Source organism: Dermacentor andersoni, chromosome 4 (assembly GCF_023375885.2).
Source record: "Dermacentor andersoni chromosome 4, qqDerAnde1_hic_scaffold, whole genome shotgun sequence".
Classification (NCBI taxonomy): Eukaryota; Metazoa; Arthropoda; class Arachnida; order Ixodida; family Ixodidae; genus Dermacentor; species Dermacentor andersoni.
The window spans coordinates 186,565,751-186,588,408 of NC_092817.1; the positions used below are offsets into that span (position 1 = coordinate 186,565,751).

Here is a 22,658-nt window from a genome sequence, read left to right on the forward strand (position 1 = left end):
AACTAAACTTAGCGACCTGAAGCTATTAGCAGCAGCGAAAGTGGGAACAGTCAACGCGATCTCTTGGCGTCACTCCGACGTTTCTTGGTTTTTCCACTGGTTGCCACAGTTCAGCACACCCCTTTGTCTGAAAAAAAAAATTCTGTAATTCAGCTTGTCCTTGCTCTGTAAGTGGCCACACTTGGCTTTTTAAGGCTTTTTAAGTGGCCACAATTGGGGGCTTCTTAGCACCTACGGCAGGCCTGTTATAGAGTCACTCTCATCTAGAATTGCTGCAGATATCATAAGCGAAAGCTGAGAGTGAGTGGTATATTTTCGGGCCGTAAATGAATGGGCCATTCCTCATTGGCCTTCCCTATCGGTGAGAACAAGCAGCTCCGAAACCAATTCGCTCCGCAGCAAAACAATTTTGCCACTCACCTGTTTTTGTGCCGCGCTTTCTGCCCACTGCAGCGTGCTACTCATGTTTTTAAAGAGAATGTCTTCCGTAGCGAGTTTCCCCCAACTTTCCGTCTCGGTTATCTGGCGGATCTAGAAGATAGTGCAGTTTAAAAATGTGGGCCGTTTCCTTGGGTATGTTTAGTCTCAAAATATGGGCCGTTACAGTGGGTGTATATGTGCCGTCAAAAACGTGGTCTGTAAAAAAACGTGGTACAGTAAAAAAATTAAGCAGTCTGACATTCCTCCTGCTCCCATCACACGAGACGTTATGTGATAGTGCCGAGAGCAGTGACTTCACCATGTTCTCTCCCCCTCTCGCCCAGGTAAACATTGCCATTGATCTACTTTAACTGGAGGTTTAAGCAGCACACCCACATCTTATCTGATCATGGTAGCTGTTCAAAATGTGCTTGCGTGGCGCATCCATGAGGACGAATTCTGTCGGCTCGCAACCGACAGAATGCTGATGTTATGCATGAGACGTATCGTTTGCCGTGTTTGGGTGGCTTAGCGCACTGCACCAATAAGCCCTGCAAAAGTGTCTTTCCGCATCGTAGTTTTGGTGCCCGAGAAGCTAGCCAGCGCCCTTGCAACTTGCGGCTTCGTTTGGGAGAGCCTACTGCAGTCAGAACCTCATGGAATGCATAAAGAACGGATTTTCGCGTAGCCTAAACCACGAATACCGAAGCACGGACAGTTTAACCTGTCTTTTCTTCGTGTCCTGCACATGCCGTTAAAAAGCAATGGAGTAGGAGTGGCCCGCACTGAACGTCGAGTTCGAAGGATTCATGACCGAGCGGCAAGCCGCAGCACATCACGATTCCATAATAGGAATACGAAGACGCTGCTAACAGCGCTTTGGCCCTGCTCGAACGCAATAATGACGCCCTCGAGATTATCTCCTCGCGTCCGACAACTCAGCCGCCAACCGCAGCTGACGGAAACTGACCGGCCGGTTCCTCAACGGACCCGACACGCCCACAGAAGGAGTTTGGCGCCAGTTTACCGAAGTTGGAACTTGTGTGCTTCGATGAAACCATGACTCGACGGCAGCAGTTCTGAAATATGTTCATGCATCCTGTTCACGAGAACCTGAGGCTGTCTCATATGGATCGTTTCCATTACCTGGTTCCTCCACTCGACGAAGCTTTTGTTCATGCGGTCGCCAGTGACGGAATAAAGCTACAGCGTCGCACTTGGAATGCTGAAACAGTGCTACGGAAACCGCAAGTTGTTCGTGCAGAAGCTCTTGGATCAGATCGGAGAAGTGCTCGGAGATCGCAGAAGTGCTCGGATCGGTGGCATTTTTAAGCATCGTTACAGCCTTGCGGAAGTAGTTTGAAGACATTTAACTTGACTGAAGAGGACTCGGAAGCATGTGTTGAGAGTTTCATCATATGCTTCAATGCTGTGTGAAATACTCCTAAAAGTTAGACTTGAGCATATGGTATTGAACTATTGCACGCGCGAGCGCATCCAGTCTACTACGCAGTCGACAGACATGCACACACAACAGAGGAGGCATCAGAAGAGGAGAGCATGCTGAAAGTTCGTCAAGTAGAAGAGGACTCTGGTGAGAAGAGCTCTCAGATTAGCACACCAAGAACGAACGAGACAGGTCTTCAACACAGTCTGATCTTCAATATGTTGTCGACTCCTGCTACAAACGGAAATCTTAGCAATACCATGGTTCTTCTGTTCGCACAAGGACCATAGACAGAATGATGCACCAGTCATGTTAGCCTCAAAGGAAAACGCAGTATGCTCGGCAAAGATGGTGGATGCTTCAAGGGCGCGACAGCCGTTGCCAGATCCAGTGTAACCACATGCAAGCGACGCCATGCGTGCACGACGTGCAAAGCTGGCGTTAACAAAATCTTGCCTTCTTCAACACCAGAAAGGACTCCCGACGTTGCCATGCAGAATGCAAAGAACGACACAACGCTTCAAATTGCTGACGAGATTCTGCTCCAGACGTTCTGTGCATCGCTGACGACTTCGGCATATTGTTGCTACGTGAAGGCGTCTCATAGAAAGAAGTATGCGAGAAGGCGTGTGCAAGGAGATTAGGCTGCCTTCGATTAGGCAGATGGATTTGGTTATCTGTACGTTCGGACGGCCTCGATCTCAGCACACTCGACGTGCAAAGGTCGGCAACGTTGCGCTTCGGAGCCAACGCGACAACGCGTTGGTCCAAGTGGAAGCCGTATTTCTGTTTATCGGCGGTGAGATGATAAAAACCTCGAAAACGAACAAGTTTCGGCCAGCTATTGTTGAAGAGGGCAAACCGTGGTTGTTTTGGCAAGCGTTACATGCGAGCCCAGAGTGAGGTTCCTTATATAGAGCCTACCAACTATAAAAATTATGCCAAATCCAGTGAGATCGCAAGTGATCCGGACAACAAAGATTTAATCGCCACCAATACAAAAATTTATTGCACTCTTCACGCGCCATCGTCTTCCGAGGCACAAGTCAGTCACCATACAAGCACGCATATCTTTGTTTTCCGCAAGCAGACACACCAGCGAAAAAAGAACTTGTCTTACCTTTACAGTGAATGTGGGAGTAAGTGCCATTGGCTATCATCAAGCAGTATTACGCCAAAAACACATTGCCAAAGCAAGAAGAAAGAAGCCAGGACTCATCTCAGCTTTTAGTTGATGAAATAAAACTGGCGAATGAGTCTCTTCTGGTTGCTCAGAGTAGGCAGCCTTTACCTCTTTCCGCTCAGCAGATGGCAGAAAGCGGAAACGCGTGGCTCGGGACTTTACAAGCGCCATGCTTTGGAAATGATATTGCTGCACTGACCTTGGGTGACGATCTCGACAAAACGTAGAACACACCAGACCTTCTCCCGTTCGTGGATGCCAAGAACATTATCAGAATATGGATTCGCCTTGACACGGTAGCAGCTTCTGAAAACGTAAAATGTGCCATACTACTGCCCGAAGGTCATTGTTGCGCACACCTTATTGCGGAGAGCGAACACGGGCGCCTTCTTCGCGGGGATAGCGGCGTTACACTCGCCGAGTTATCTGAGAAACTTTGGGTAATGCGTGGTCACCAGTGCGTTGAGAAAGTATTTTTCTAGTGTGCTGTCCGTGCGAGGTTTCGACTTAAAGCTGCTTCAGTGCCTACAGCTTCGTTTCCATCGACATAGTCTCGAGATCTCATCCATTTCAGGTCACATGCGTCGACTTTGCTGGTCCAGCGTTTGCGAAGGGAAACGGCTCTGTGAAAGCATTCATTGTAGTGTTTACCTATGCTGTGGTGCGAGCCGTTCACTTTCAACTTCTTTCCGGTGATGTGACTCTGAATTCTTTTTATTGGCCTTACGTCGGTTTATTTCGCACCGTGTTTCGCCAGGTTCAATTTATCCTGACAATAATTTAACGTTTAAGGCAGCCAGTCGTGAACTTAAGCTTACATATGGACTTCTACACATCTCCAGGTACTGAACATTTGTGCGTCGAGTAACATCAGGTGGAACCTCATTGCTGAGCCAGTTTCACGGCGGAGAGGTTTTACGAGAAAAGGATTCCAACATTTAACACCCGCCTCAGGAAAACATTAGGAATATGTTCATTCAGATTCGAACCGCTTGACGCTGTACTAAGAGTGGTACAGGGAGTGACACATTCAAGAGCGCTCAGTTAGATTTCTGATGATGTTGCTGAAGCCGAAAGACTAATTCACTCACACTTTTTGGCGTGTTCAAGTCTTACGACCCTTCCTTAAGTTCAAGGAGGCGAGAACTCGGCAAGCCGCACAGATACACTGTGCGCCTAGTGATCTAGACAAGAAACACTACCCAATGCTGCCGTGGGGGTGCAGGTAGTCGCTTTTTCTTGCAGTGCCGCCTTGGCAGCGCAGTAGGCCTATGCGCCGAACTAAATAAACGGGTATTATCAGAGAGCCTTGTGGGCATACCTTCCTATGGCAGGTTTGGCCGCGGACATGCCCCCGGAGATCGAGGAGCAGCAGCAGCAGACACCTTCGCAACCAGGAGTTCCGGTAAGCGTTAAGGGCCAATCGCGGGGTTTCCTCCCGCTGGCACGGAACACTCCGGAACTATATTTCTTTGTAGTGTTTTCCTGTATGATTAGACATTAAACGTAGTTGAAGGTCTTTACAGGGCGGAGAAAGCGAGTGCCACTCAACGACCAGGCAAACGCCGAATTTCTTCTGCTGCACAGGCGGGAAAACGTCGCGTGCATGTCGCCATTAACACTTCCGGGGAAGAAAGAGCAACCATTATTTTATGCGCAATTTTTTTGCAGTGGTACTTGTCATTAGCCTCTCGCGAATTCTGAGCCGCTTTCAGCATACCCTGATGTATGTGTTCGCCATACCTTGAATACGTCTCCATCTCGCCAACTAGCCTACGGTCCCGAACTGAGCTTAGTTTCTGTTGTGTCAATTTCGGAAGTTTACTCGACCACCAGTTATCTAGCACGACGAATCAAATGACCTACTCAACTCCACTTCATCGTAATTTCCCCAACAGTATCCGCTGCTTGCGTTTGCTCATTTTCCTCATATTGCCGTCGTGCCGTCTGTTAAAAAGCTGTTAGACTACTTTTAACATTTATTTATTTTATTTAAGAGATACTGCAATCCTAGGCCCAAACAGGTAGCTATACAACAAAATAAAAAAAATATAGCGCGAAACGAAATTCAGAGATGATAAAATAGGAAAAGTAATAACACCAGAAAAAACGCAACTTTGGCAAAGTGATAAAATACAGCACCAATATAAATAAAAATGGTTGTTTAACCCGCTTTCGAACGCTTTCATATGGTTACGTTGCAGAAGTCACATATAAAGATGTATTTACAATATTTGCAAGAGAGACAACGACGCATAATTAAGATGGCCGTCGAGATCGATTCCAACTCTACACGTCAAATCGTCTTCTTCTGACTGGCGCCACTCTTGGTGGTGTCCTGACATAACCCCGCCTGTAAAGGCTACGTCCCGGCGTTAACTATAAGGGAGGTTGACTCACGGCAAAGTAAGGCTTCAGCTGGGACACATGCACAATGTCTGTGGGGACACGCGAGTCCAGCAGAGCGATCTCGTAGTTAACATCGCCAAGCTCACGCAAGATAGTGTAGGGACCTGTGTAGCGGGGCAGCGACTTTTCAGACAAGCCAACGCGGCGATATGGTGTCCATAGGAGGACGACGAATCCAGGAGGAAATTGAACATCCTGATGTGAGCTGTCGTACCGGACCTTCTGCGCGGCCTGAGACACAGTGAGCCGGGAGACGGTAATCTGGCGTGCTGTGCGAGCCCGTGCGAAGACGTCTTGATCGCATTCAGGGGGAGCGTTCGTTGTCGGGGAAAAAGCAGTGCGTCAATGGTCAAAGAGTGGTGGCAGCCGAACAGGAGGTAAAGGGGTGAAAATTCAGCGGTCTCGTGATGGGATGAATTTTAGGCGAAGGTCACGAAGGGTAACGCGCTGCTCTAATCATGGTGGTCTTCGGAAACGTAGATAAACAGCATTTCTGTCAATGTGCGATTGAGCCGCTCCGTCAGTCCGCTTGTCTGCGGGGGGCTAAGTGGTGGAAACCTTGTGATGGGCAGAAAAGGAGCGAAGTAAGTGTTCCACTGCTCGGAACAAGAAGGTGCGGCCGCGATCAGTGCACTCCTAATTGGATTGAATTGGAGCCAACTTTATTTATGCCTGCAGTTGGGCGCTCGCGCGCCCCAACGAGGGCCTACGTCATCTACGAAGTCGCCGTTACTCGGCGCGGGTCTCCGCTCGCCGTTGCCGGCTCGCTCGGTCCGTGCCTTTCGAGCGTCTCGAGGACCTGCTGGAAGGTCCAGAGCTGATCGTCTCGGTCGTAGCTCTTCGCGGCTGCTTCGAGCAGTGGTGGGAGCGTTCTTGATTTTGCTTCTTCTGGATATTTAACGCAGTCCCACAAGATGTGCGTGTAGTCTGCGGTCTCCCTCCGGCGGACTATGCACTTATCGGTCGGACATGTCTCGGGGTACATGCGATTCATCAGTCTCGGGCTCGGTAGCGATCCGATCCGGAGCTGTCTCAGTACTACCGCCTCCGCTCGAGTCAGCCTCGGGTGGGGGGGTGGGAGAGTCCTGCGAGCCAGGCGGTAGGCCTTCGTGATCCTTCGCAGTCCTAAAAAACTTTACACCCTTTGGGGCGCATCTTGTCCCGCAGCAATAATCACCACCTGTCCTGCCCGCATTTCCTTTCTTTATCGGTTCGAGCCTGGTACTTACAAGTCATGGACGGCATGCGCGTTATCAGCGTGACATAGCGTTGTCGATAGGAAAGTAGCGAACGCAGCATTTTCAAGAAAGGAAACGCAGACAAGGCAGATGACCATTATCGTTGTAGGACAAATATACACCGCAAAGGGTGCAACTGTTTTAAGAGTGTGAGGAGCTGCCGGTTAGCCCCGCGATGGAGGATGACGGCATGTAAAAGGAAAGCTGTCACCACTGTTGCGCAGTTTGTGCGCAAAGCTCACGTGATCGCGTACCGGGTCGCGTAATCAGCCGCGACAACGATCCACTTATTGCCAAATTTCGACGTTGGAAAATCCCAGGAGTGAATCTCCGCATGGCTGCCATTGGCTGTTTTCGAGCAGACGCTCTTTCGACGCTAGCGCCAAGGTCCCCTTCAATTACCGCCATAACAGGAGGGCGATGCTCTAGCTAAATGGCGGCGCACAGGATTGTTTACGTTGTCATGGCAACATCAACAGCAACCGCGCGGCGCCTCCTCTCCCTACCGTTTTTCTTTCTCCTTGTTTTTATTATGCTGACTAGGTCCGGTCCCTTTCCCCCATGCCGCGCTTGGCACTTAACTCTTTTGTTTTTGCCTGTACGCGGCGCGTTCTGTTTTTTTCTCATCGTGCGCGCGGGCGCTACGGCGCACCACGGCCAGCTCGTAAGCAGTGCCAATGGCAATGCGCGCGGTACGCCGCGCACTGGCATTGCTTGCGTGCTGGCGCGTGGTGCGCCGTGGGCTATGTGATGGCACGCACGAAGTCTTGCCCATACTTATACTACCATGTGCCAGGGCATAAAAAAATTCCGCTTCCAGCACAACAGATCTTTGGTCACGCTTTATCGACTTCGTCTCCGAAAACAAAGATTTTTCTTATAACGTGGTGTGATACACGCTGAAAAAATGAACAAAAGTGAAAGGTGCATGACATATTCATGAGTACGAAACACAAAAGCTCACAGACAGTGAAATAACAAAATAACGCTAGAAAACGCGAAGGCCGTTTCCTGTAGACACACATATAAAAGAACATTTTTATATACCGCCCTCAAGACCAAAATGTAAATGAGCTTCTGATGTATGCACTAAAATTTTGGACAAAACTGGACGACGTGTATGACATAGTCATGACAACTAAATAAAGGCAAAACTCACTGATAATGGCAAAAACAATGACACGCAAAATACCTAACTAATAGAATAAAATGTGAAGATTGTTTGATTGACAGCCATACAAAAAAAAACAAGAGCTTACTTATAAACCTGCACGAAAGTATATGGAATGCGTGACATGTTCATTACTGCTGAACAAAATGAAAAAAAAAAGACATGATAGAACAAAAAGAACATTGTACTAAAAACTGAAATACACATTATCACATTATTTTGCTCTTGGCTACAACTTGAGTAACGGTGAAATGGGCGAACAGAAGGTAATCGGCTTTTGCAGCAGCACATAGAAAACATTCGTAGAAAAGCCTATTCCTCCAATCAAAGACCAGGTATTATAAACCAACAACACGAGTTTTCTTTCACTCCGAATGCAATGCTTACCAGTAAAATTACGTCACTTAAGGCACTAAGTCGTACCTACTGGGCAGTCCTTTGCATAATAAGCACGAACAACAAAAATCTGCATTTATGACACTTGGAATGATCATGTTTTCCAGAAGAAAAAGAAGCGTACCATGCCTACACATGAAGGTTGTTCGCGCGGTTTTCCCATCGGCGATTGCTGACATAATACACAAACACGAACAGTAATTCTTCAGCTGTTAGTAAGCTTGTAGAACGTGACACACTGAAAAAGCACTGCTGGCGGAATAGAAAGCTAAGCAAGTTACTGAAGTTGCAGAATGAGACTTGGCACAGCAAAACACATGTCATAGACCAGGTGACAATGAGGAGGAACATCTATTTGTCAGCTTTCTCTACTAGCAAGAGAGAAGTGTAGCACAATGAAGGCGCAACGACATCTGGAGGCTCATGGAGCACACACATTGACAGGGCTGCGTTCGTGTACATGCGCTGTCTGATGTCCTTCGGTCTGCGCGCTCACCTGTTGCCTTTAGGCACACGGAACAACCTTGCAGGGCTTGTTTTTGAGGTATTCGTGCACCACTGCGCGATGCACGAGCAGTACTAGTCGCGAAACGGGTGAAACAATGCGGAGCACAAGCACACAGCTATCGAGGACTGCGAAACTGACGAAACTACCCATGCCGGTCAACGCACAGCAGCGCACGCTTCCCAATAGCAGCAGATAACGAAATATGAAACGTCATGCAACGGGCTAAGCTGGCGGAGGACCGCCGGCCGCGCGCGGAGACAGGCGAAAGTGAGGGAGTTGGAGAGAGGGCAAGGGGAGAGGAGTTAGGAGGAGGGGCGAAAGGGCACTGCATGCTGGATCGGCGAGCGCGGGCGCGCGCCGATCTAGGAGGTCGTACAAGGCAAGCAGATTTGCATTGCCGCCCTGCCAATGGATGGCGCTAATTACCTCTGCCACCGGAGCGGCCGAGTTTCCTAGGCTGGGGAAAAGGGCCCAGAAGATCGAAACCGACGCGAAAGAATTGTTCTGAGATCACATCGATGGGGCACAGGCGTCCAGTTGGCAGCGCAGCAGGTTTTTTGTGGCGCTGACAGAGCGCACAGGCTGCAACGTAGCGGTGCACAGAGCGGTACAGGCCTGGCCAATACAAGCGGCGCCGTACGCGGTCGTAAGTAAGCGAAACGGCAAGGTGGCCTGCAGTAGGAGGTATCATGCAACTTCTCAAAAACTGATGTCCGCAAATGGCATGGTAAAAGAAGTAAAATTTCTTGTCCTCCAGGGCTGTAGAGCTCGAGGACCAGAGAAGCTGCGGCTGTAGAGACCGTCATCGCGGAGTACGAACACGCGCAGCATGGGCTCCCAATGTCCGGAATTGACAACATCGATAAGAACACGCAAGCAGTCATCATGCCGTTCAGTGCGGATGTCTTGCAGATGAGAAATGGCCAGGACGCAAAAGTCGGTCTCATGCGCATCATATTCAATGCAGTCGACGGGATGACCAGAGGAGCAATGAGCGTCCTTATACAAACGGCGTGACTTGTATAAAACAGCAAATGAATATTATTGAAGCCGTAGCGCCAGTCTACCCAATCGTCCAGTGGGGTATTTAAGTGAGGACAGCCAGCACAACACAAGGCGTGGTGATCGGTAACCATGAAAAATGTGCGGCCTTACCAGTAGGGGCGGAATTCGGCAATTGCCCAACTAACGCCGGGCACTCCTGTTCGGTAATTGAAAAATTCGTCTCTGCAGGTGACAGGAGCTGGCTGGCACATGCAATTACGTGCTCAGCGTTACGCTGCCATTGAACAAGTACAGCCCCAATTCTTTGGCCACTGGCATCCTTGTGAAGTTAAGTGGTGGCAGATGGATCATAATGAGCCAGCAATGGTGGAGCCGTGAGCAAACGTACGCGGGTGGAAAAGGCTTTGGTTTGAGCAAGGCCCCATGTGAAAGCAACGTCTTTCTTAAGTAAGTCGGGGAGTGGGCGAGCGGTTTTGGCGACAATTTTGATAAAATGACGGAAATAAGAACATAGCCCAACAAAGCTTCTTACGTCTGCGGCGGAAGACGGAACAGAAAAGTTCGGGACAGCACGGATGTTACAAAACAGAGGGGAGGCGTACAGACAGGACACAAGAGTAGAGAAGTGGACAACACGAACGCCGGTGTTCTACTCTTGTGTCCTATCTGCACGCCTCACCTCTTCTTTGCATAATGAATCCTTACCAACTAGCTCAGCTGTCTGTCTCAGCTCAGAGTCCATCATTCTATCGAAGGTTGCCGGGGCATTAAAAAGGCCGAATGGCATAACCTTGAATTGGTAGAGGCCGTCAGTTGTTATGAAGGCAGTTTTATCACGGTCTATGTTATCTGCTGAGGTTTGCCAACATCCTGATTGGAGGTCTATCAATGAAAAGTACTTGTCTCCTTGCAAACAGTCCAAGGCGTCATCAATACATGGCAGGGGGTAGACTTCCTTGCGTCTGATTTTGTCGAGGTGTCTGTATCTATACACAAAAGCACCAGCTGCCGTCCTTCTTCACAAAGACGACAGGGTACGCTCATGGACTGCAAGATGGCTCGATAACGCTTTAGTCGACACCTTATCGACGTCTCGTTGTATCACTTGTCATTCAGTATGTGAAACACGGTACGGTCGCCATCGTATCGGATTGGCGTCTCCAGTCTAAATACGATAGGTAACCATCAATGTCTGGGGGAGAGGGTGGCCGACCAGGTCAAAAATGTCACGGTAAGTTTCGAAGAGTCGGCAGAGGTCAGCAGTTTGTGCCCGAAGAAGATCACGTGCAACCACCTTGCTAAGTTAGTCAGTGAGTGTCGGTGAATCGGAGGGCCTCGTAGAGGGCGACGGAATTTCGACGTCAAGAGCCGATATTTCGCAATTGTTCACAGGCGAGAGGTCGCCCAAAGACATGCCTCCGGGTAGAATTTCAGTCGAGCAGTTAGAATTAAGGAGAAGGAGCGAAGTCTGATTACCTGTAACAGTGAGCACGTTATGAGGAACGGCCAAACTTATTTCGAGCAGTATGTCAGCGGTGGGACATAGTACATAGACATCATTAGGAACGGATCGGAACGACGGTATAATGATGTACGTAGTGGCTTGAGGCGACAGACGGATGTCTTCGGGCGAGCATAACTGTGGTTGTGTGACTGGTGGAATATAACAGCCGTGGGGCAGTTCAAGCTGAATGACACTAGACGCGCAATCAAAGAGGGCTGTATGGGACGATAAAAAGTCTAAGCCAAGTATAACGTCGTAAGGGCCTTGTTTCAAAACAGCAAATAAAACAGTCGTTAGGTGCCCCGCAATGCCAATGCGAGGGGTGCACATACCAAGCATGGTAGACGTTCCTCCGTCGGCGACGCGGACGGTGCGTGATGCAGCGGATGTGAGAACATTGTTCAGGCGTCGGCGCAATTGGGCGCTCATCAAGGATACGTGCGCGCCAGTGTCAGTGAGTGCTTGGACACTGACGCCATCGACTGAAATGTCCATCAAGTTTTGTTAGGCCGGCAAAGTAATCAGAGGGTTTTGCGGTCGAGTTGTCAATCCAGTCAACTCCGGGAGCTGCGTCGTTTAGTTTTGGGGAGATGGGCGTCGGGGCTGCATCGGCGACAGTGGGCGACGAACCTGCGACGATAGGTACGATGGTCGACGAGCTGGTCGCGAACGAGACTGGTAGCGTCGGAATGACCACGATAGACTGTTACAGGGAGCGCAAGCGTCATTATTTGGCTGTTGCAGCGCCAACGGACACTGGCAACGACGCTCGTTTTGTTCGGTACGATAATTAGTGAATGGCGGTCGTAGAAGGGAGGAGACAGTAGGGTTTTTACAATGGCGAGAAATGTGACCAATACTCCGGCAGGCGAAACACATTCATCGATCGTCTGCGGTTCTCCACTCGGCTGAATTTCGGTAGCGTGCAGGATACTGCGGACTAGTTGCCGGACCTGGCACATGACACATCTGTGAAGCGTCAACGGCACACGCAGGCTGAACTACAAGATTAGCGAGTTCTTAGCGGACTGTTGTCTGCACAAATGGTGCTGTAGGCAAGTTGTTCGGTTTACTGGGGCGGGAAAAGAAGGCTGTGGGAGCCATGGCTTCAAGTTCTTGCCGCACTATCCCTGTGAGGTGATCTGATGATGATGGTCGCTGCTCTCCTAGCCTGTATTCACAAAAGGATGTCGTAGCAATGTTCGGCAGACGTGCTAACGGCTTTGCCATGCGGCGGCTCTAGGCCTGCTCAAAGCGTTGACAGTCTGTTATGATGTCCTGTACTATTCCACAACTTTTGCACGTGAGCAGGTTGAGAGCATCGGCAGCGATCCCCTTCAGTACATGTCCAACCTTATCTGGCTCAGTCATATCACTGTCAGCCTTACGGCACAGAGTCAGCACTTCCTAGATGTAAGGGACGTATGATTCTGTGGACGTCTGGGCACGGGTCGCTGGTGCTTTCTTAGCGGTGCTCTTTGGCCCGGCGGGACGGCCGAATAGGTCCCTCAGCTTCTATTTGTACGTGTCCCAATCGTTAGGCACTCCCGCACGGCGGGATGGCCGAATAAGTCCTGCAGCTTCTATCTTCACGCGTTCCAGTCGTTAAGCTCTTCCTCGTGGTTTTCATAGCGCACCTTCACTGTGCCTTGTAGGTAGAAGACGAAGTTAGCCAACATAATCATCTGATTCCACTTGTTGTGGGCACTAAAACCCTCATACGTGGCGATCCAGTCTTCCACGTCGAGGTGGTCAGTACCACAGGACGCTCTTGGATCCCGAGGATGAGCCAGCACAATTATTAGGGTTGTAGGCACTGATTTGGGCCGCGCCATGTCAGGTCATCTTTCAGCCGTCATGTTGTCCACTGCGAGGAGACGACCACTGCGGAACTCCGTTGTTGTTTATCGTGGGTGCCCCGCACCTCTCACCAATTTGTTACGCTGCGGAAGTCACCTATAAAAATGTATTTGCAATATTTACGAGACAAGACGCATAAACAAGATGGCTGTCGAGACTGATTCAACTTCTACACGACATATCGTATTCTTGACTGGCGCCCCTCTTGGTTGTGCGGTAACAATATCATCAACCATTAGCAGACTTTCACGCAATGCATGCCATTCTTGGATAGCGCGAGAACATTTTAATAAACACACACATTGTGTAGAGAATACTGGGAAGATCGTGTTTGGCGAACATGGCAGCGCTACGCCACTGTAGGCATGTCAGAATAAAAAAAGAGAGTCGCAGTTTGAGCCAAAAAGCGAAGCATCGATTACGATAACAAATTATTAGATACCAATAATAAGTAAGCATAGTTGATTTATCAGCCGTATAAACTCGTATTAAATTAACAAGCATGGTGCAATCTTGTAGAGACAAACAAGATGCATAAACAAGAGGGCGTTGGCACATCCCCCTCGATGACGGCGGGCACTCGCTGTCGGAACGCTGGCCTGCGGAAGCGCGGCAGCAGCAACAAGCTGTCTATTGCTTCAACGCATACTGAGCGACGAGAATACAGCTACGAGCCGTCGGCCCACCTAGACTCTGCCCGCACAGCCGACCGCTTTCAAGATAAAGCCCGCGTGAGCGAGCGCGACCTCGTCCTACGCTGTAACTTGCTGCCGAAGTACAACGCCCTCCCCCGTATCTGCCCTCCTTCCGGTTCCTTGCGCGCGACGGAAAACGGCGCGTTTCCTCCCCACTTTCCGCCCTTTCCCACGCGATCGTCGGCTCACCCTCGCACGTGGAGCATACGGCGCACGGCGACGGTGTTATCGCCCTTGGATTTTATGCGGAACATCGCGGTGACAGCAAAAATGTTCCTAGGGTGTTCATATAATAGCTATTGCAATAAAACAAAACTAAAACAATCCCTCGCTCCTTTCCGGAGTTTTCCGGTCAATTCTTGGCATGCCGTCACCGGATAAAAGCTATCTATTGGTAGGTCGACCAGAGAAGATGGCGTCAACGTTGTGGGAGCCAGCAGTGTGTCCCGTGCAGAGGACGGTATTCACACATTGCGCAGCACTGATCCTTCCGTGAAAAATTCCCATCAGTCGGCGTCCTGCGGATAGCGATTAGGGCCAAACAATACAGGAGCCTTTCTTCTGGTGTGTTAACACCTATAGCCTTCGCTGCGCTGTTTGGTGTTGGTGAAAGTGCTCGGCTAGGAGGAGAAGGCGCCAGGGGGTGGGCATGGAACGAAGGCGAACGAGAAGGGGCCGCGCACAGCCTTCATACAATGCCTGAAACTTGGCCATTATCGCACCCTATTGAAAAAGAAAAATTAAGAAAACTTTCAGATGGTATGTTCAATGTAGACTCCTACGCAGCTGACACTATATAACAAACTTTTGAGCTTAAAGGGGTTTCATCATCAACATTATCATCATCATCATCATCAGCCTGGTTACGCCCACTGCAGGGCAAAGGCCCCTCCCATACTTCTCCAACTACCCCGGTCATGTGCTAATTGTGGCCATGTTTTCCCTGCAAACTTCTTAATCTGATTTGTTCACCTAACTTTCTGCCGGCCCCTGCTACGCTTCCATTCTCTTAAAATCCAGTCCGTAACCCTTAAGGACCACCGGTTATCTTCCCTCCTCATTAAATGCGCTGCCGATGCCCAATTCTTTTTCTTGATTTCAACTACGATGTCATTAACTCGTGTTTGTTTCCTCACCCAATCTGCTCTCTTCTTATCCCGTAACGTTACACCCGCCATTCTTCGTTCCATAGCTCATTGCGTCGTCCTCAATTTAAGTAGAAACATTTTCGTAAGCCTCCAGGTTTCTGCCCCGTAAGTGAGTACTGATAAGACACAGCTGTTATACACTTTTCTCTTGAAGGATAATGGCAACCTGCAGTTTATGACCTGAGAATGCCTGCAAGATTCACCACAGCCCATTCTTATTTTTCTTATTATTTCAGTCTCATGATCCGGATCCGCGGTCACTACCCGCGCTAAGTAGATGTGTTCCCTCACCACTTCCAGTGCCTCGCTACCTATCGTAAGCTGCTGTTCTCTTCCGAGACTGTTAAACATTACTTTAGTTTTCTGCAGCTTAATTTTTATACCCACCCTTCTGCTTTGCCTGTCCAGGTCAGTGAGCATGCATTGCTGTTGGTCTCCTGCGTTACTAAGCAAGACAATATCATCAGCGAATCGCAGTTACTATGGTATTGTCACGTGGTAGTGACGGTGAAGAAAGAAGCAATACGGTGGAATACGAAACTAGCTTTTATTGGGCGAACCTGTGCCCACAAAAACAGGCTACACTTATAGCACAACGATAGCGGCGAACACGGTCGGCGATCGTCGGAAAACTGATTAGCGGGTCAAGCGCGTCGGCTTTTATAGATCAGTCGTCGAATGTTCCAGATTAACTGATGGGACCCGCGTGTCTTCCACAAAGTTCTACACCATTCGTGTCACGCGATGAAATCTGATAACACAAGGTTCGGCGACAACAGACACGCGGATAGAAGCGTCGATAACTTTCCAGAAACGTCGGATACATGCAGGCGCGTCCCTCGCTGTGCGATTACAGTTGTTAAGCGGCGAAACGTGGTTGCCCGATAAAGATAAGTACACGTGTCATTACCCCCCTCTTAAAAAGCATCGACCTGATGCTGCTAACAAACGAAAGTAACAAAGAAAAGCACTCGTAGCAAAGAAAACAACAAACTAAGGAAGTTCATCAGCGTCCGTAAAATGGTTTAAGGCGCACCACGTGGACCACTTCAGATCGTGCGCGGCGCCGCTGTGAGTGCGAAATGCCGTCTGGCACGACCTCATAGTCTAGTGCGCCAATACGTCGGATGACCTTGTAGGGTCCGAAATAGCGTCGCAGCAGCTTCTCACTGAGTCCTCGCCGGCGTATCGGGGTCCATACCCAAACACGGTCGCCGGGCTGATACTCGACGAAGCGTCGTCGGAGGTTGTAGTGTCGGCTGTCGGTACGCTGCTGGGTCTTGATCCGTAGGCGGGCGAGCTGTCGGGCTTCTTCGGCGCGCTGGAGATAGGTAGCGACGTCAAGATTCTCCTCGTCAGTGACGTGCGGCAGCATGGCGTCGAGCGTCGTCGCCGGGTTCCTGCCGTAAAGCAACTTGAATGGCGTGATCTGTGTTGTTTCTTGCACCGCCGTGTTGTAGGCGAAGGTGACATACGGCAGGACCGCGTCCCACGTCTTGTGCTCGACGTCGACGTACATTGCTAGCATGTCGGCGAGGGTCTTGTTCAGGCGCTCCGTGAGACCATTCGTCTGCGGATGGTAGGCAGTTGTCCTCCTGTGGCTCGTCTGGCTGTACTGCAGAATGGCTTCGGTGAGCTCTGCTGTAAAAGCCGTTCCTCTGTCGGTGATGAGGACTTCTGGGGCACCATGTCGCAGCAGGATGTTCTCGACGAAAAATTTCGCCACTTCGGCTGCGCTGCCTTTTGGTAGAGCTTTGGTTTCAGCAAAGCGGGTGAGATAGTCCGTCGCCACGATGATCCACTTATTCCTGGATGTTGACATCGGAAACGGCCCCAACAAATCCATCCCAATCTGCTGGAATGGTCGACGAGGAGGTTCGATTAACTGATGGGACCCGCGTGTCTTCCACAAAGTTCTACACCATTCGTGTCACGCGATGAAATCTGATAACACAAGGTTCGGCGACAACAGACACGCGGATAGAAGCGTCGATAACTTTCCAGAAACGTCGGATACATGCAGGCGCGTCCCTCGCTGTGCGATTACAGTTGTTAAGCGGCGAAACGTGGTTGCCCGATAAAGATAAGTACACGTGTCAGTATTCTCCATTAACTCTTATCACCAATTCTTCCCAATCCAGGTCTCTGAATACATCGTGTAAGCACGCTGCGAATAGCATTGGAGAGATCATATCTCCCTGCCTGACGCCCTTCATAATTGGGATTTTGTTGGGTTAATTACGGAGGACTGCGGTGGCTGGGGAGCCGCTGTAGATATCCTTCAATATTTTTACATACGGCTCGTCTACACCCTGATTCCGTAATGCCTACACGACTGCTGAGATTTCGACTGAATGAAACGCTTTCTCATAGACCATGAAAGCTACATATAAGGGTTGGTTATATTCCGCACATTTCTGTATCACCTCATTGATAGAGTGAATATGGTCTATTGTTGAGTAGCCTTTAAGAAATCCTGCCTGGTCCTTTGGTTGACAGAAGTCTAAGGTGTTCCTGAGTCTATTTGCGATTACCTTAGTAAATATTTGTAGGCAACGGACAGTAAGCTGAGCGGTCTATAATGTTTCAAGTCTTTGGCGTCCCCTTTCTTATGGATTAAGATTATGTTGGCGTTCTTTCAAGATTCTGGTACGCTCGAGGTCATGAGGTATTGCGCATACAGGGTGGCCAGTTTTTCTAGAACAATCTGCCCACCATCCTTAAACAAATTTGCTGTTACCTGATCCTCCCCAGCTGCCTTCCCCCTTTGCATAGCTCCCAAGGCTTTCTTTACTTCTTACGCCGTTACATGTGGGATGTCAAATTCCTGTAGACTATTCCGTCTTCCATTATCTTCGTCGGTACCACTGGTACTGTATACATCTCTATAGAACTCCTCATCCACTTAATCTATCTTATCCATCTAGAGTGACTTAGAAGCGGAGTAACGGAACGCCTATAATATTTCTTGCTTTGGTTGGGCGGTCGTAAGCGTGGCTTCAATAAGCATACTCTGTTTCTGCGCTTCTGCTCATACTTCTGCGCATACTGCGCTTATGATGGAGAACAAAAAAGCTTGGTTCGTGGCGAAAGCACGGAAACCATGACTTTGCCTGGTTGTTATTAGCCTAGCAACAACAAACAAGAACATTGTCTTTAACACTGGAATATAAGACTCTCTTTTCCCAAGCTTTGTGTCTGAATAAAATTGAAAACGGGCAATTTCTGTGGACCAGAAGCTGCCAAATAAAGTCTCAGAAAACAACTGAAAGTCGCGTCTTTTGCACCATACCTGAATCCGACCTTTCAGCGATAACTATGATCCACCCTTGGGCTGTGCCTGCCACCTAGGCAAATCTCACAATTTCTTCCTATCTCACGGCTCAACAGTTAAAGAATCTTCGTTCAAATCGTCAACGATCTCTCGTGCATTTGGGAGCGTGCAGTATGCGCAAACACTTCGACGAATTTTCTAATTGCCTTTCTATATTCTACTTCCCATTTCAAGTCTTTAGAATATTTGAAAGTTCATTGAGTGACCACAATAAACAGCTTTTCTTGTTTTGCAATTTTGTTGCTTAGCACTCCAATCACCCGCTGAGCAACCGTGGCGGTGCAGCACTATGTATTTTTACTATGGTGGTAAACACAAAAGTAGGAGCGATCTTGTGGTTAACGTACTTATGAAGTCGTTTGCGCTGTACTAAAAAGCGGCCTCCTCAAATAGACAACAAAACCCAAGAATTGGTGGCATATATTGTTCACCTTCTTCATCGGCAATAAATTTTTTTGCTACTCTTCATAATGTTATGAGAATCTTAGCAAATGAAAAAATCTAATAAATATAGCCGAATCAACATTAACCTCGCTGACAGCACGTGTTTATTTATTTCATTTTCAATACTGTCACTCTCAGTCGATAGCATAGCAGGTGGGTATTACAAAGGCAATCATGCTTAAAAAGAGAAAAGAAACAAAGAACGAAACGACATTTTGAAAACATGCGCTCTTCACAAACACGCACACACAAAATTAAAGGAAATACCGAAGCACATCCGCCAGAATAGCATTAAAGCAATGAATGTGGTCTAAGCAGTTTTTCAAGCAAAAACATCAATATTGTAATAAATTTTGACTGTGCACAATCAAGCACATCATGCTTAAAAATTATTCGAGAGAAAACAAAAGAGAGGGAGCTTCTATACAAAGCATTTAAAACAAAGATCACCCACAAATTCAAATAAATATTTCGAAAACATGCATGCTGCGCGCACGAAATGAAGCACAACCACGAGGAAGGATTACAACCAGTTCGCCAAGCAAAGAGAATCAACGCCGTATCGATCATGGCAATGTGCAAACATCACGAAATATTACTGAAAATAAAAAAAAGCGAAGCACAACCAGGCACATGATTGCAATCTGTTGCGAAAATGGGAATGGAATGAAGAAGCAATCCAGTGATAGTGCAAGAACAAAGTTATGTGCAATAGCATCTCTTTTACCAAGACAACCGGTACACATTGCATCGGCCATCACCAGCAAATATTAGGAAAGTAAATACCTTGTATAAGTGCAGGGATGTAAGCAAACGGAACTAGCGTTCAAATGAGAGAGTGTGCGCGGCAACGGTGATGGTACTAAAAGTTAGATGTATGTTCTAACTTTGCAGTCAAAGCAGACACTGTTTCAGCGTCTGTGATATCTGGATTTAACCGATTCCATTCGCGTATCGTAAGTGGAAAGACGATTGCCCAAAGGAGTCATTGTTGAAAGAATATTCAGTTAATGTGTATTTATGCTTATGACGTGTCGGGCGGGACTGTGAAAATGCGACATACTTAGTCACATCTATCTTATAGATTTCATGCAGCGGTTGGTACAAAAACTTGGGACGTGCCTGCCCTTGTGGATTGTGTCCTAATGCCAGAAGGAGCCTGAAGGTTAGTGGGAGAGTCCATGAGCTTATACTTGTTATACATAAATCTTATGGGTTTGCGCTGTACTGACTCCAGTTTTGTTATACTATTTAGAAAATGAGGGAACCAAACTATATTAGCATATTCTAACAGTGGTCTGACGAATGTAGTGTATGCTAGTAGCTTTGCGGACGCATGTGCCATTCTTAAACATCTTTTGCAAAGAACAGCTTGCGTAGTTCGGCCGCCGTAATGCGGGCAACGTGTGTGTCCCATCTGAGGTCAGACTTCAACGTAACGCCAAAGTACTTATGCTGTTCCACATTCGCTAGTGGTTTACCATTAATAGTGTAAGGGAATTTGGATGGGTTCCGTTTACGTGTTACTGCAATGGTTACGTTTTTTTTTCATTAATGGACATTTGCCATTTAGCACACCAGTCTACTAACTTATCAAGGGATGCATTGAGTTTAAGGTGGTCTGTGATGGGGTGAATTTTCTTATAAATAATGCAGTCGTCTGCGATGATCTTGATACGAGAGTCCATGTTTTGTGTAATCTAATTTATAAAGATTAAAAATAATAGTGGTCCCAGGATGGAACCTTGAGGAAATCTTGAAGTTACAGGGACTGTTTCTGATTTAACACCTTCGAAAAGCACGAACTGTGAGCGGTTTGTTAAAAAAATATTTTATTGATGATAAAACCAATCCCTCTCCAATTACACTTCATAGTTTTGCGATTAACTTACGGAGACATACGCAATCAAAGGCCTTTGATAAATCAAATAAAATCATATCCATTTGGCCGCGATTATTGATGTTAAGTGCGAGGTCATGAACTGCCTCGGTTAGCTGGGTAATAGTGAACAAACCCGCTACGAAATCCATGCTGAAAAGGAGACAAGAAATGTAGTTTCTCAAGAAAAGCGGTTATGTGTTTTAGGATAATGTGTTCGAATAACTCGCACGAAGTGCTAGTACGAGATATGGAATGGTGATCTGGTACTGAACGCTTATCTCTAAATTTGTGAATGGGTATTATTTTTGCAATTTTTCAGTTGTCTGGTAGTTGAGACAAAGTAAGTGATTTGCAGAAAATTAACCCAAGATACTTACTGCACCATTCCACATATATTCTATGGAACTCGTTTGGAATATCTTCTGGGCCACTGGAATTTTAGGATCACTGAAATTAGGCAGTAACTTGAGTTTTCGTGCATCTGTGACTTCAAGGAAATCGATGCTTGATGGACCAAAGGATAAAATGGGTGGAATAACACCGCGATCTGTTGTTAAAAAGGAACGAAAAATATTCTTGTATGCATGAGCTTTTTCCTCTCTTTTCTCGGGACCGTTGTGGGACGCCATGGAATCATTAGTGCGAAGGTGTCTTCAAAAACTGTCAGGATTGCTTTTAATCAAACTAGGAAGGGCGACGCTGAAGTAGTATTGTTTGTCATTTTTTGCTTTCTGTCTGAACTCTGCTTTCGCGCAGTGTAGCTTGTGCCGAATTGAAGACTCGCAGTTTGTGTTTTTCACCACCCTGTGCAGCCTTTCTATTCTTCGTTCTGCCTGAATCACTACACGTGTTGTCCAAGTGTTGTTCACGGTTGATTTCCTCAGTTTCGTTCGTATGAAGTTACTGATACAGTGGATAACAGCAGATTTGAACGTGAACCAAAATAGATTAGTATCACTGGCAGCGTCGGAAGCTCGCTGTGAAAGAAATTCAAACTCATGTGCGAGCTAATGAATTCTAGAAGAGTTGACTGTTGGGCTAGTTGGTCGTCCATATTTGAAGTAGTAGTTTAGCGCAAAAAAAACCACAGACACAAGGAAGATAAGGGCGCACATTTGGTGGCTCATGTCACCGCGTGTGGTTGCGACGCTCGATTTTCTGCGACAACTATTCTTGGCAGGAGCGGCAACGCGTCTTCTAGGCTCGCACTTGAGGCCTTCTTTATCAAGATGAATAGAAATAGATGTGTGAGTGAGCCTTCGATCACATTACTGGATGCCGAATTTAACTTCTTGCGCAACCGCCTTTGATGTGCATGTACTGGCTTCTCTTCTGCTTGGTAGGCGCATGCGTGACAAGCGGATATATATACATATGTACTATCCTTCCTTCCATTAAACAGTTGTGAGTAGCGCTTGTCCTTGTCTGTCTTCCTTGTCTCTGTGGTTTTTTTGCGCTAAACTACTACTTCAATCATGTGCGAGAGAGAGAGAATCAACTTTTGAACTGAGCCCTTAGTGACGGTTGGTGCGCGCTGGCACCAGATGGGGTGGAACCTTATTCTCAGGTCCCATATGCGTCCAGCAGTTCCTGGCCCCTAGCCGCCAGCGCGAGCTGGGTCGGTAGGTCGGGGCTGGACAACAAGGTCTCCCATCGCTTGGGGGGGTTGGGGCTTGGGAGGGTGGGGGGTAGGGATGGTGGGGGGTTCTTGAGCTTAGTGCACTCTGCAAGGATGTGTGCTAGAGTGCCTTTTGACCGTCTGCAAAAAGGGCATAAAGTGTCATGCTCTGTTGGGAACATCTTGTGCAAGAGCACGGGATGCGCTAGCGACCCCGCTTGCGTGCGTCGAGAGGGGTTAGCACACTGTTATCGTCTGCCCTGTTAAAATCGATTACAGTTGATCCACGCTGTTGATCTGCAAAGCTAAAGCCGAGCGGCAGCAAGGAGCTGGGTATGCTATGGTTAGGTATGCCCTCAACTACATCATTTCGAACCTGGTCTATCGGAAACTGCT

The 22,658-nt window shown here is 48.0% G+C and overlaps 1 protein-coding gene across 1 annotated transcript in view; it reads left to right on the forward strand.

The window, feature by feature from the left end:
• Positions 1-4,398: 4,398 nt before the first annotated feature.
• LOC140217274 (uncharacterized) overlaps positions 4,399-22,658 on the forward strand; it is a 64,856-nt gene continuing 46,596 nt past the window's right edge. The window contains exon 1 of the mRNA XM_072287683.1: positions 4,399-4,455. Within this exon, the coding sequence (XP_072143784.1) occupies positions 4,399-4,455 (57 nt within the window). The remainder of the gene's footprint in view (positions 4,456-22,658) is intronic.